At 35.4% G+C, this 16,105-nt stretch overlaps 1 protein-coding gene across 2 annotated transcripts in view; it reads right to left on the reverse strand.

The window, feature by feature from the left end:
• The window catches only part of DENND4C (DENN domain containing 4C), a 109,114-nt gene that overhangs the window by 53,946 nt on the left and 39,063 nt on the right, over positions 1–16,105 (reverse strand). For both annotated transcript variants that reach the window (XM_065908257.1, XM_065908256.1), the window contains exons 8-12: positions 15,702–15,760; positions 14,674–14,818; positions 11,620–11,795; positions 4,581–4,681; positions 3,752–3,970 (exon numbers count right to left, since the gene is read on the reverse strand). In XM_065908257.1, the coding sequence (XP_065764329.1) occupies positions 3,752–3,970; positions 4,581–4,681; positions 11,620–11,795; positions 14,674–14,818; positions 15,702–15,760 (700 nt within the window). The remainder of the gene's footprint in view (positions 1–3,751; positions 3,971–4,580; positions 4,682–11,619; positions 11,796–14,673; positions 14,819–15,701; positions 15,761–16,105) is intronic.

Consider the following 16,105-nt stretch of genomic DNA (forward strand, 5'->3'; position numbering starts at 1 on the left):
TTATTTTCAGTGTTTAAATGTTCTCCCTCCATGTTCTCTCCCTCATCCCTGAATGGTAGTACTTTTTATTGCAGAGAAAATGAAAATCATTAAGTGAGAACTACATTATCTCACTATAAAATCTATGACTCTTTCTGCTATCATTTATTCCTTACCATGTTTTACAGTGAGTATGACCCTCCTCCTATCTAACGCCAAACCCACCGTGAGCCTGGGATACAGTTCTTTCAGTGTTCTCTGGAAAATTTTATTAGCTAGTAACCAGTATACTCAGGTCTCTCTCATTTTAAAAATCTTTCCTCAAACATTTCTCCAAAGAGGACATTCAGAGGGCCAATAAGAACATAAAAAGATGCTCAATATCATTAATCATTAGAGAAATACAAATCAAAACCACAATGAGTCATCATCTCACACCTTTCAGAATCTCACACCTTATCATCAAAAAGGACAAAAATAACAAATGTCAGCGAGGAGGTGGAGAAAAGCGAACCCTCATACACTGTTGGTGGAAATGTAAATTGATGGCACCACTGTGGAAAACAATATGGAGGTTTCTCAGAAAACTAAAAGTAGAATTACCATGTGATCCAGCAATTCTACACTCCAGGATATATATCCAGAAAAAACAAAAACACTGATTCAAAAAGATATATGCACCCCAATATTCATAGCTGCACTATTTATAATAGTCAAGACAAGGAAGTAACCTAACTAGTCAACAGATGGATGGATAAAGAAGTTGTGATACACACACACACACATGCATACACATAATGGACTATTACTCATTCATAAAGAAGAATGAAATTCTGCCATTTCCAACAACACAGATGACTTTAATGCTTAGTGAAACCAGTCAAACATAGAAAAATACTCTCTATATTATCACTTATAAATGGAATCTAAAAAATAAAACAAATCAGTAAATATAATAAAAAAAAAGAACAGATTCAGAGATATAGAAAACAAACTAGTGGCTACCAGTGGGGAGACGGAAGCAGGGAGGGGTTAGATAGGGGTAGGGGACTAAGAAGTACAAACTATCACGCATAAAAGAAATAAGCTGTGAGGACACACAATACAGTGAATATAGTCATTATTTTATAATAACTATAAATGGAGGGCATGTGTGCGTGTGTGTGCACTAAGTTGCTTCAATCCTGTCCGAAGCCTTCCAAGCTCCTCTGTCTATGGGATTCTCTAAGCAAGAATGGAGTGGGTTGCTATCCCTTCCTCCAGGGAATCTTCCCAGCCCAGGGGCTAAACCTGCATCTCTTACATCTCCTGCACTAGCAGGTGGGTTCTTTACCACTAGCGCCACCTGGGAAGACCCCATAAATGGAGTATAGCCTGCAAATATTATGAATTACAATGCTGTGTTGTACACCTGTAACATATAAAGGCTGCACATCAATTATACTTCACTAAAATAAATAAATAAAATGAAAAACTCTTCCTTAATAAATAATTAGATCCTTCCCCTTTCTGCCATTTCTCTTCTCAATAAAGGGCACTTAAATAAACAATAAACCACCCACTTGGTTGTTAAAGACATGAAGCTCTAAGTTGTTCTTGACATCTCCCTCTTACATCCCATATTCAATTGCCAAGCTCTATTGAATTTACATCCTAAAAATCACTTTTCTATTCATGCTACCAAATAATCCAGGTCACTTCATTTGAACCAAGGCACTAATCAACTAATAAGTAGATCCATACTTTGGGTGCCTCCAATTGAATCTCTGCAGAGAAGTCAAAGAGGTTTTTTTGTTTGTTTGTTTTACAAATGCAAACCTGATCCTATTACCTACTTAAATATCCCTCACTGACTTGCGATTACTCTTGGAATTAACACTGAAATCCTTCATTGTTCCTAAAAGAGTCAACATGATCTGGCTTTCATCTACCGCTTCAAGCATGGTTTTTAAGGTCAGTTTTTCCTCCAGCCTTTCTGTTATGCTTCAGGGCATTCCACATGCTGTTGTCCTTACTACATCACCTTGAAATATTACTTAGTTGAGAAAGACTCCAATAAAACAGAAACAAATTATTCTTGCCAAGCAGTAACAAGAAGTCTTTTCTTCTAATGGATCTAGACAATGATCAGCAAATGCTACTAATACAATTGAATGAAAGGCTGGTGGGGAAATTATAATGAATGAATGAGTCTGACAACTCCTGAACCCATGGATCAATCTTAGGAGTACTAAAAATGGTACACATGCAGATTTGCAGTAAGAAGTAGTGAGCCTCATGTGAACACCACTTGCCAAGAAAACTGAATCTGAATATAATTGTTAAGTTCAGTTCAGTCATTCAGTCATGTCTGACTTTTTACAACCCCATGGACTGCAACATGCCAGGCCTCCCTGTCCATCACCAACTCCCAGAGTTTACTCAAACTCATGTCCATTGAATTGGTGATGCCATCCAACCATCTCATCCTCTGTCGTCCCCTTCTCCTCCCACCTTCAATCCTTCCCAGCTTCGGGTCTTTTCCAATGAGTCAGTTTTTCACATCAGGTGGCCAAAGTACCGAAGTTTCAGCTTTAGCATCAGTCCTTCCAATGAATATCAGGACTGATTTCCTTTAAGATGGACTGGTTGGATCTCCTTGCAGTCCAAGGGACTCTCAAGAGTCTTCTTCAACACCAGTTCAAAACCATCAATTCCTCAGTGCTTAGCTTTCTTTACAGTCCAACTCTCACATCCATACGTGACTACTGGAAAAACCATAACTTTGACTAGATGGACCTTTGCTGGTAATGTCATGTCTCCGCTTTTTAATATGCTGTCTAGGTTGATCATAGCAATTATATCGATTCTTTAAAGTCATGCTCTTCCTTCCATGAAGTCTTCCAAAATACTCATCTTTAAGAATGTTTCCTTTTTCTGAGTGTTTATGCCCTCACTGAATGATAATGTAAAATCTTTTTCTTGAGTATTTGTTCTATTTCTTAAAACATGTTAAATTATTTTCCATTGGGTATCCCAAGGAGCTAGATTTTATACTCCTCTATATCCCTAAATAATAACTAATTGGACTTAGTAAGTGGTAACTAAACATTTGAGAGATAAGTCATCCTAAACCAGAAATGAGAAAAGATAAAAGGATTATTGGGGATATACAGATTAAAAAAAAAAAAAAATTGCAGGGCCAAACTATAGATATGTAAAATAATTGTCGTTATGAATACTGATGTATCTGTAAGTTTGCCCCTATATATATATATATAAGAGCTGCTGAATACCAACACAAGTCTTTGTAATTTCCTAAAACTACAAATACTAAAGAGAATGAGTGTGGTATTTTCCCCTGGAACAAGGCTGTACTTTTCAAAAAATTTTAAAAACTGGTGGCTTTATTCCAAAAACTATTTGTTAGAGAATACTGTAAAGCCTAGAATGTATAAGGTCAAAAATTATACAAAGTTGAGAAAACACCTAAAAGCAAATGACCAGCTTCATTCTACTGAGATAACTGATCACAGAATACTATAAATATAAGCAACATCTTAGACATTTCATAATTAAACACCTCCAATTTCAAATTTCTCAGGAAAAAAAACAAGGTATAAAAGTTAAAAGAAATTCTATTCACAGAACTAGATTACAAATACACAGAAGATCACCATATTTTAATATAAATTTCTAAGACCTTATATAGTAAATGTTTCTTGGTAGTACTACCAAATAAAAAATTTTTTCATTTAAAATAAAAAGTATTTATATTTTCAATGCTACTCACCCTGTCGGTCAAACAATGAATCAGCAGCTGTAGCTTTATTTGAAGGAGCCTCTGTGATTGGTCTGAGATATGTTCTGTAACCCTTTAAAATCGATGCCATAAAGCGCAAAAATGCCTCTTGAATTTCCATCTCAAGTTGTGTCATCTTCTTTTGCCAAGAGAAATCTGCTTCAATTGGAGTCATCTCAATTGCTGAACCTTCTTGAGTTTTTCGGTGAACTGACAAAACAAGAAAGAGAAATAAATGACATTAATACATAATGTTATACATATAAAAAATACATAATGTTATACATATATAATAACTCAACAATTAAGGGAATTGTCAAAAGAAAGCCCATGACTTCTTGAAAATCCTCTCCTCATTAATGTGAAGGGATCATTGGCAGAGGCAAACAGGGAGGCACAGAAAACATGCCCAAAACACCATGAACCACAATAGTTATTTCTTACTACTGGAATTTGTTTTGTAATGAGACTCCCATTAAACACAGCAAAATTATGTTTAAATTTAACAAGAATTTTTTTATATACATTCTTTCATTAAAAATATCCCTTTTTACAGTTAGAGAGTTTGGGATCGACATGTACACACTGCTATATTTAAAATGGATAACAAACAAGGACCTATTGTATAGCACAGGGAATCTGCTCAAAGTTATGTGGCAGCCTGGATGGGAGGAGAACTTGGGGGAGTGATACATGTATATATATGGCTGAGTCCTTCTGCTGTTCTCCTGGAACTGTCACAGTATTGTTAATCAGCTACACTCCAACATAAAACAAAAAGTTAAACATAAAAAATCCCTTCTTTTTTCCTCACATTTACCTGAGAACAGCTGGGGATACAATTTCTTCAAGGTGCTAATCAGACTTTTGCACGGCTTTTTGGGAAGCTGCTTCCAGTTCATGCTCTTCTTTTCATCTGATCTATTAAATAACAACATCATTAATAAAGTCTGTTATAATCTGTCTTTACTTAAACAAAATTCTTATGTCAAACTAAAAAAGAAAATGGAAAGGGTATTTATACTGATGTTACAATTTAAGAATCTGCATTCTTAAATGATCACTTAAATGATCTTTAAAACTTAAATTCTTAAGGGACTTCCAAGTTCTCTTTTCATTTCAATCAACCTTAGCCAAATCTGGTCATCTCATTCTAACCCTCCAACACAGACTTTCATTAACTGGAGTCATTAATACAAGACAAGTCTTGTATCAGAGTTACATTTTAGAATTATAATATTTTAAGTGTCAAACTTAACTGACTTGAGACTTCAAAGTACCTATCAGAAGCAAATCTCAACAAACATCAGAGTCAGTAACATACAGAGTCTGTATGTTACAAACAGTAACAAACTCTACAAAGATGAAAGCAGTTTGTGCCAACCATGAGTTGGAGCTAATGCTATATATCAAGCCAATATCACTTATGAACATCAATGCTAGAATCTTAAATTCCTAGGTATATATTTCAGGGATATTTTTTAGTATATTAACCATATACTCAAAGAAATATGCGTAATAATGATCAGAGAGGCTTTGTCCATACTTTAAAATTTAACTGCAATCTAAAAAGCCATCAACACTGGTAAATATTGAAAACAAAGTAGAGCTACATGTATCAACGTAAGTGAACCTCATAGAAAATGCCAAGTAAAACAGCAAATCAGAAAACCAGACAAACGTAAAAGCTTTTAAAGCATGCAAAAAAATATCATTTATACTAGTATAAATATAATGTGTATTAAGTGGAAGATTCATGCAAATTATTTACATTATTCTCTATAATTCTTTGGTACCTAAAACATTTCATAATTGTATAATTAAACATTCAAAACTATTTTAGAAATAGTGTTTTGATCTACAGAAATTATATAGAAGTTATTTAAATCTGAGCAAAATTAACAATCTTTCTATTATCTTATTCAGAATAGCAAATAAAATGGGGTAAATCTTTGAGTTACAACTTCAAAATCATTTCCAAAGCACCATAATATATGCAACCTTGAAACAACTTTTTCAGGGATAATTACTAAAAAATAACAAAATGTGTACAAGAAATATTTAGGGCTTGCAAGCAGTTCATTGTTTCCAGGCGGTAAGTAAATCTAAATGATCACAGTAGGGATTGATCAAGTAGGTGGACAAACAGGATATGGAGCTCACTTCCCCCCATCAACACATCAGAAAATACCTCAACACATGGAACAATTCTCATGAAAAACTAACTGAAAACTGGCAGGTGAACTACTGTACCACCAAGTCAATAAGACAGATACACACGGAAGGAAAGAAAAGTGATTTGAGTTGGGACCTGTGTCCGTGGAGGGGACTCAGAGGAAAAAGATTATAAGGTGGACACCCACTCATGGGAGGGAGCAGTGAGAGCCAAATGCAGGGCACTCCAGTCTAGGAATCCTATGCAGGGGAGATAAGCCTGCTTAGAGAACTGCTGGGACTAACGAGAGGTAAAAGAAAAACAAATTTTTCAAAATGGAAACAGTTTAAGAGCTCTCAAGAATAACATTAAAGGTACCAATATTCACCTTATAGGGAGGGGTACCAGAAAACAGAAAAGGGGATCAAAAATGTATTTAAGGAGGTTATAGCTAAAAACTCCCCAAACCTGAGAAAAGAAACAGAGAACCAGGTAAAGGAAGCACAGAGGATCCCAAACAAGATGAACCCAAACAGACCCGCACCAAGAGATACCATACTTAAAATGGCAGAAGTTAAAGCTAAACAGCAAATTCTAAAGGCAGCAAAAGAAAAACAGACACTTTGAACAGACCAATCACTGGTACTAAAATTGAATTTGTAATTTAAAAAATTCCCAGAAAACAAAGTCCAGGGTCAGGCAGCTCCTTGGGAAATTCTACCAAACTTCTCTAACAGTACTCCAAATTATTAAAGAGGATGAAACACTCCCAAATTCATCACAAGACCACCAATACCCTGTTATCAAAACCAGACAAAGGCATACAAAAAAGACAATTACAGGCCAGTATCTTTGAATATAGATGCAAAAATTCTCATCAAAATATTAGCAAATCAAATCCAACAATATATAAAAAGGATCATACACCACAATCAAGTTGGACTTCCTCTAGCAACACAAGGATGGTTAAATATAAAAAGAATCAATCAACGTGACACACCACATTAACAAAAGGAAAGGGGGAAACCACGTGATCATCTCAACGGACACTGTAAAAGCAACTGATAAAATTCAACCACCACTCATCTAAAAACTCTCAATAAAGTGGCTAGAGGGAACAAATCTCAACATAATAAAGGCCACATATGACAGTTCACAGATAACATCATATTCAACGGTGAAAAGTGGACATCCTTCCCGTTAAATTAAGCATCCAAATTGAAAGGGAAGATCTCAAACTGTTACTCTTTATAGATGACATGATACTTTACATAGAAAACCCTAGAAGTACAACACAGATGAACTTACCTATAAAACAGAAAGAGATTCACAGACACAGAGAACAGACTGGTGGTTGACAAGGGCGAACAGGGGAGGGAGACAGATGGACTGGGAGTTTGAGGTTGGAAGATACAAACTATTACAACCAGAATGGATAAACAAACCCTAACATACAGCACAGGGAACTGTGTTCAATATCCTGTGATATACCGCAGTGGAAAAGAATATTAAAAAGGAATGTATGTTTGTGTATCACTGAGCCACTATACCGTACAGCAGCAACCGGCACAACATTGTAAATCAACTACACTTCAATTAAAAAGAAATTCTGAAGAAAATCCTAAAGTCTCCACACAAAAACTATTAGAACTAATCAATGAATTCAGCAAGCTTGCAGGATACATGATTAATAGACAGAAATCTGTTGCTTTTCTATACAGCAATAATGAATTATCAGAAATTTTTTTAAAATAAACCCCATTTAAAGCTGTATCAAAAAGAATAAAATATCCAGAAATAAACTTAACCAAGAATGTGAGAGACCTACACTCTTGAAAAGTCACAGAAGGAAAGTGGAGGTGATACAAAGAAATGGAAAGATATCCCTTGCTCGTCTTGAACTGAAAGAATTAATATCACTAAAATGGTCATGTTACTCAAAGCTACAGATTTAATACAACCCCCATCAAAATACTCATGACATTTTTCACAGAAATAGAACAAGTAATCCTAAAATTCATGAACAATCACAAAAGACCTCAAATTACCAAAGCAATCCTGAGGAGAAAAAACAAAGCTGAAAGCATCACATCCCTGATTTCTACTGTACTACAAAGTTATAGTGATCAGAACACCAACAGCAAAAAAAAAAAACCCAGCAACAGCATATTTTATGTCTGGCAAAACACCAGACACATAGGTCAACTGAACTACACAGAAAGCCCAGAAATAAACCCATGCACCTACAATCTATTAATCTATGATAAAGGAGGCAAGATTTACAATGAAGAAAAGACAGTTTTTTCAACAATTGGTGCTGGGAAAACTGGAGGGCTACAGGTAAAACAAATGAGATTAGAACATTCCCTCACACCAAATATCTAAACAAATTCAAAATGGATTAAAGACCTAAATAGATGACCTGAAACCATAAAACTCTAAGAGAAAGAGAACAACAGCAGGACACCCTTTGATATAAGTCAAAGCAGTATTTTTTGGATCACTTCCCTAAGGCAAAATAAATAAAAGCAAAAATAAACAGATGAGAATTAATTAAACTTAAAAGCTTTTGAACAGCAAAGGAAATCATCAACAAATCAAAATGATAACCTATGGAATAGAAGAAAATACCTGCAGATGATATGACCAACAAGGAATTAACACCTAAAACATCTCATACAACTCAGTATCAAAAAAGCAAACAACACAACTCATTATCGGTGCATACAACTTATTATCAAAAAAGCAAACAATGCAATAAAAAAAATGGGCAGAAAGAACTCGAGACATTTTTCCAAAGACATACAGATGGCTAACAGGCACATGAAAAGCTGCTCAATATCACTAATTACTACAGAAATGCAAGTCAAAACAATTTTGAGATGTCACCTCACATCTGCCAGAATGGCTATCATCAAAAAGAAGACAAATAACAAATGTTGGCAATGATGTGGAGAAAAGAGAACACTCACACACTGTTGGTAGAAATGTAAATTGGTAGTGGCACTGTGGAAAAATGTATGGAGGTTCCTCAAAAAGCTAAAAATAGAATTACCATAAGACCCAGCAATGCCACTCCTGGGTATATGTCCAGAAAAAAAGAAAACACTAATTTAAAAAGATATATGCACCCCATTATTCATAGCAGCACTATTTACAATTGCCAAAACACGGAAGCAACCCGTGTTCATCAACAGATAAATGAATAAAAACTATTAACAGTCTGGTTCCAAATAGGGTAAGGAGTACGTCAAGGCTGTATATTGTCACCCTGCTTATTTAACTTATATGTAGAGTACATCATAAGAAATGCTGGGCTGGATGAAGCACAAGCTTGGAATCAAGACTGCTGGGAGAAATAGCAATAACCTCAGATATGCAGATGACACCACCCTTATGGCAGAAAGCAAAGAAGAACTAAAGAGCCTCTTAATGAAAGTGAAAGAGGACAGTGACAAAGTTGGCTTAAAACTCAACATTCAGAAAACTAAGATCATGGCATCTGGTCCCATCACTTTATGGCAAACAGATGGGGAAACAATGGGAACAGTGACAGACTTTATCTTGGGGGGCTCCAAAATCACTACAGATGGTGACTGCAGCCATGAAATTAAAAGACGCTTGCTCCTTGGAAGAAAAGTTATAACCAGCCTAGACAGCATATTAAAAAGCAGAGACATTACTTTACCAACAAAGGTCTGTCTAGTCAAAGCTATGGTTTTTTCAGTAGTCATGTGTGGATCTGAGAGTTGGACTATAAAGAAAGCTGAGCGCAGAAGAATTGCTGCTTTTGAACTGTGGGATTGGAGAAGACTCTTTAGAGTACCTTAGGACTGCAAGGAGATCCAAGCCAGTCCATCCTAACAGAAATCATTCCTGAATATTCATTGGAAAGACTGATGCCGAAGTTGAAGCTCCAATAGTTTGGCTGCCTGATGCAAAGAACTGACTCATTGGAAAAGATCCTGATGCTGGGAAAGATTGAAGGCAGGAGGAGAAGGGGACAACAGCAGATGAGACAGTTGGATAGCATCATGGACTCAATGGACAATGAGTTTAAGCAAGCTCCAGGAGTTGGTGATGGACAGGAAAGCCTGGTGTGCTGCAGTTCATGGGGTCACAGAGTTGGACACAACTGAGTGACTGAACTGAACTGATTGACAAAAAAAGAGTGAAATGCTAACATCTGCAGCATCATGGATGGTCTAGAGAATATAATGCCTAGTAAAATGGGTCAGACAAAGATAAATACTATGTGCTAACATTTATATGTAGAATCTAAAATACAAAACAAAAAAAGGAACAGCAAAACACACTCACGTTTACAGAAAACAAACTAACGGTTACCAGTAGAGAGAAGAAAGGGGAGGGGGGCAAGATAAGGGTATAGGATTAAAAGACACAGACTACTATATACAAAATAAATAAGCAACAAGCATATACTGTATAGCAGGGGTCCCCAACCTCTGGGCCATAGACACGTACTTTAATGGCAGTATTAGATTAGAAATAAAGTGTACAATAAACGTAATGTTGCTCAAACCATCCCCAAACCATTCCACCCACCCCCAGTCCATGGAGAAATTATCTTCCAAGAAACTGGTCCCTGGTACCACCAAGGCTGGGACCACTGCTGCACAGCACAAAGAATTATAGCCATTAGCTTCTATAACCTTTATTGGAATATAAGCTATAAAAAGACTACATCACTACGCTATACACCTGAAAATAGTGTAATTTTGTAAATCAACTATACTTCAATTCTTAAAAAGTATTGAAAGCTCAAATAAATAAACAAACATAGTATGGAGCTACAACAATACCACGATGACAGTTTTCAAAATACAATGGTAGATTCATTTCAAAATTATTTTTTAAGGTACATAAAATGTTTTCTTCCTTCCTTAAATTATTCTTTGGGTTCACGCAAGCCTATTTTCCCTGACCAATTCGACTGTTGTAACCACTGAAGTCTCATCCCAAATTCTTTCTCTATTCATTTTCTACCAATATCAAACAGCAAAGAATAAAAGCATCCCAGGATCTGGAATTTGACACTTACACTAGGGAACTTTCACCATTTACTGCTCTTTCCCACTTTGCTGCTCTTGTCATTGGGGATGGGGTGTGGAGGGAGCACCTAAACATCCATCTAGAACTAGATGGATGAAGTGTGGTACTCCCTCTGAACCCTCAGTTACACCACTGCCATACAAATTTATCACCTCCATAAACACAAACTGTGATTGATTTTTAGTATCAATTTCTCTACAATCCCCATAAAATTCAAATCTTGAACTAAGGAAAACAGCATAATATTACCCTATATTGTGATAAGGTCACTATGTTGTGACTTACACATGGATTCTGAATCAAACCTAGACATCATATTTCTTGAGCTCTGAAAGCAGGGTTTACCCTTTTTCTTTTTAAGAATCCATATTATCTTCTGATAAACATAAACATCTCCTGCCTACCATTAACATTTTTATCCAATAAAAACTATTATAATACTGAACACATTCTTTTTCAAACTACGTAACATTCCAGGATTCTGATACCTGTCCTGATTAAGAATCACTGAATTGAAGATGAAGACTTATTAACAACTTTTAAAAGTAGCAATATGTATATGCTTTCGATGAGCTACAATTACATGTGGAGAAAAATATAAAGGGACATAATATAAAAAGAATCAACTTACAGATATAACATGTTTGTATCCAAGTCAATGCAAACAACATCTTGTGGTGGGTCATGAAGATCAAAGTACCTTGAGTCAACTCCAACTATAAACGGTAAAGGTGCACTGAGCACTGCCGCCAGTGACAGAGGACAAAGGGGAATATATGGGCACTGCCACTGAAATGGAAAGATCATCTGGGGAAAAAGTTTTAAAAAATTAACCAACTTTTAAATTTGCAATGAGAATTACGTAATTAACTAATACGATTGAAAGGGACCGTTAAAAGGCAGTTAAAGTCTAGTTTCTTTCACTTTAAACTTCACTCCAAAATATAAATGACTATAAAACATTACAGGTTAATCCTATGAACCACTGTGATTAAAACCTTTAGGCCTGACAATGATCATAAGCACAATTAAAATGCTAACAGCTCTTTGAACGTTAATTCTAATGTCTATAGAAAATCCACATTCCTACTTTATGGAGAAAGTGAGAGAAGGGAAAAAATTGATGGAAATTTTATAAAACAAATTCATGATTTTTAACTGATGCATTTCATCCATCTATTAAATTTCAAGATAACCTCTGATTAAAATTCAACTAAGAACACCAAGAGCTAAATAAAACAAAAAATTTAAACGATTATCTTGGGAAAAGTAATAGTCAACTAAAAATTTCAACAAAAAATCTTCCTAACTGCCCAAATAAACATAAAATGATCCACTTCAACTGATATTAAAATTTTAATCACTGATGACAAAATCTTTCCTCTATTATAAAAATCTTTGCTATCTTTCAAGGTCTAGTTCAATTGTCGCCCTACCCATCATTACTCACCCCAAATAATTACCTATAGCATTTACTACCTCTGCCAGTTATTCCAGATGGTTATACAGAACTGGAATTCTGTCTTCAATCATTTACTTGCTTTCTGGCAATTGAGCACTTAACATGTACCAAAGACTGTTCTACACGATGGGGCTCTAACAGTGTATAAAACAAAGATCCATGCCCTCATGAAGTTTATGGTACAGCATAAGAGTCAGCAAACTTTTTCTGTAAAATATACAGAATATTTTATGGCTTGCAAACCATAATGCGTCTGTCACAAATAACTCTGCCTTCATGGATGAAAGCAGAGGAAATATATAAATAAACGGCCTAGGTTCCAGTAAAACATATTTATAAAAAACAAGCGGCAGCCAGGATTTTACTCAAACACCTGGTCTAGCAGGAAGAAAGAAAACAAAAAGAAGACGTAATAAACAGACTATATGCCATGTGAGAGAGTGCTAAATGCTATGAGAGAGAGAAAAAAAAAACAGTAAAGCCAAGTAAAAGGTACTAGAGTTTAGAACAGTAGAGAGGAAAGAGGGAAAGTACGCTATAGTATTAAACAGGCCAAACTGGGTAGGCCTCATTAAGAAAGAGACAGTGGGCTGAAACTTGAAGGTGGTAAGGGATTTAGTCAAGGGGATATCAAGGGTAACAGCACTTTGAAGAAAAGGAACAGCCAGGGCAAAGACCATATGGTGTGAGGACTGCCTAATATGCTCCAGGGGTAGCACAGGCGGAGCAGGGTGAGCAAAAGGCAGAGAAGTTGAAAATGAGACCAGACAGCAGAGGGACAGAACTGCTTGCAAAAGACCTTACAAGGACTCCAGATTTCCTCCAGTAAAAACTGACTATCTTCCATTCAACAAAAGGTATGTTATACCTCCAACTATGTAAGAAATTTCAGAATAAAACTACTGAACAACAAAATACAACATCCTTATTTTCATCTTTGACTTTCACGGCACAATCAAAAATACAGTCAATTTCACAAAAATATTCACTGGTTTCACCAATTCTTGCTACAAGGCTCCATTAACTCTTCAATATTTTGTGATATCAATATCATTCTCCTTTTGCAGAATTTATCCTGTCACCATTCTTATCAATTTTCTTCTCTTTAAATGGTAAGTTGCCTTACTATCAAATCCTCATTTATCAACAGTCTTGCAAGCAACATCGGTTACATAAATTTCAAGCAATCTTGCATTTTAATAAGATTTCCAAGTTCACATTGCAAGAGACTAAACTACAAAGATTCAGACAGAGGGCAGTAGATAATCCCTAAAGTTTTATAGGAAGGAACATTTGAGTGGGAACTTTCTAAAACTAGTCCGTTCATTAACAAATATTTTCACATTATAACTACTTTTGCTTTCACATGCAACTGGGGAGGCTTGGAATAATTAGTATATAACTAGGATCTTTGTCCCCCATGAACCATCTCAAATAGCTATTAGTGTTTTCAATCCTAGCAGCATTTCTTTGACTAGATTAAGATTTTGAAGACATACCCCATTTTCGTCATTCAGCAAGTATTTACTGAGTGTTTACTCCATGCTATTTAACTGTAATAAGTGCTGAGGACACAGGAGTGGAAAAGAGTCCTAGATCCTTACCTTCATGTCAGTAAAATGGGGAAGGGAAGAGAGGAGAGTCAACTATTTTAAATTAAACAAATAATGGAAGACAGAGAAATGGAACATCCAAAATTCAACACTATGGACCTATAAAGCCCTAATGATAAGATCTCTTTCTAATTGCAATGGGATGCCATCAAGAGGTTTTAAAACAGGAGGGGACTTGAATTTTTATTTATGCTTTTCACAATAGCAAAGCATTTGTACATTGTTCAATTTTACAATCACCTAGATTTTCCTGTATGTTACTGGCCCACAATGATTAAAGGTTCAAATTGGGAGAAAGTCATGCCCACAATTTTAGGGCAGCTGAAATTGACTAGAGCTTCTCATTTAACACAGTAAACTTCATTCACAAGTTCTATTTTTATGTAATCATATAATTTCTCTGAAGAACTCCAAGATATGAAAAATTAGAAACTGAAATTTTCTCTCAATACAAATTACTTTTTTTCTTTATATTATCTCTTTGCCACTCTATTACATTTATGCTAAACATTTAGGGGTAATTTCAAAGTTGCTTTCACTGAAGGAAATTTCCCTTCAGAGTAAAAATTCTCTCAAGAATTCTGTACTAAAAAGAAAATTCTATACTTACAGCTACAACAGCTTCAGCTACCCCAGTCAACACAGCTGGCCTCAGAGAATGCAGCAGAATCTTACTCTCGAGTAAAACGAAGAGCAGCAGCGTTGCACAATTCTCAGGACCCAGGTTCATTAACAAGGTGCTGAAGTTCGCTCCACTAGAAAAGGAGAGAAAGATTATCAACTATTTCACCAAAAGGTGTTAAGCTTTGCTTATTATTTTCTGAATATTAATAAATTGAGAATATAATATTAACCTCAAGTCTTGATTTAGTCATCACTGCTAACTAGCAAAGTTAACGAGATGGTGTGACAGAATGATTCAAACTCATCCTTCGGAAACAAAGGGGGAATTTATCAGGAAAGATGTCCCTAAAGAACAGCCGTTTGAGCTGAGCTCAAAAGAAAGAAGGTAGAGGCTGGTGGGGAGACAACATTTGCAAAGTTCCTGAGGCAAGAAAAACCATCTGCCATGTTCAAGGAATTGAAATAAACATATTGTGACTAAAGCACAGGAAAGGAAGAGGTGAACACAGTAAGAGATTATGCCCCAAATAAAAATATTTGCATTCTCCAACAATTTTATATTAGCATCCTCAAAAAGGCACACTGCAGTGTGAATAAAAAACTGGAAGACAAGAGCAAAAGGGTGCCAGTTAAGAGGTTCATAACGGAACAGTTCAGGTGAAGGCCGTGCAGAGCCTGCACCAGCAACGCAAACGAAGAGAAGCTAAGAGATGCAAGGCATTTTAGGAGGTAAAGGCAGTTCACCTGAAATATTTAGTAATAAACTGGATATGGGGAGGGGAGATGAGAGGAAGAAGGAGATACTCCCTACATCCGATCTTGCAACTCTCTTTAAATGTTTCATTTTTAAAATGGTGAATGACCCCTACCATCCAACCAGCTATCAAACTTTGAAACATTAAGGTTATTCTCCATTTGTAAAAATAGCACAGCTCTATCATACTAACTCTTAAAATATATTAAAGCATTCTGATCCAAGTGAATAAATGTATTATTTTATGTACCATTAATTACCTTAGTGGTAAAGGTGTAGAAACTGGTTGTGATAATATTAATGCATCGTGAACTGACAGCTTAAAAGAAAAAAAAAAGATAAATTAATGAAGCCAAATTTGAAACCTAAATATTTATATCAAGGGTAAAATTGAAAACTATTTAATATGCAGACTGATACAGTTTTGGAACCATGTACTAAAATATAAAACAATAGCTGTATTTACTTAGAAGTATATAGTTCTTTATAATTAAATGATTAAATTAAATGAATTTTGATTCAGTTAGTCAATTAAAATACACCTGTTTAAAAAAAGTAACTGCTTTTTAAAAGCCTTACATATGTTTACTCTGTATTTGGCAACTACTTAATATATATTAATACTTGCTGAACTAAAATACATTCTAAATAAATAAACAAAATA

The sequence above is a fragment of the Muntiacus reevesi genome, chromosome 17 (genome assembly GCF_963930625.1).
Source record: "Muntiacus reevesi chromosome 17, mMunRee1.1, whole genome shotgun sequence".
Lineage (NCBI taxonomy): Eukaryota > Metazoa > Chordata > Mammalia > Artiodactyla > Cervidae > Muntiacus > Muntiacus reevesi.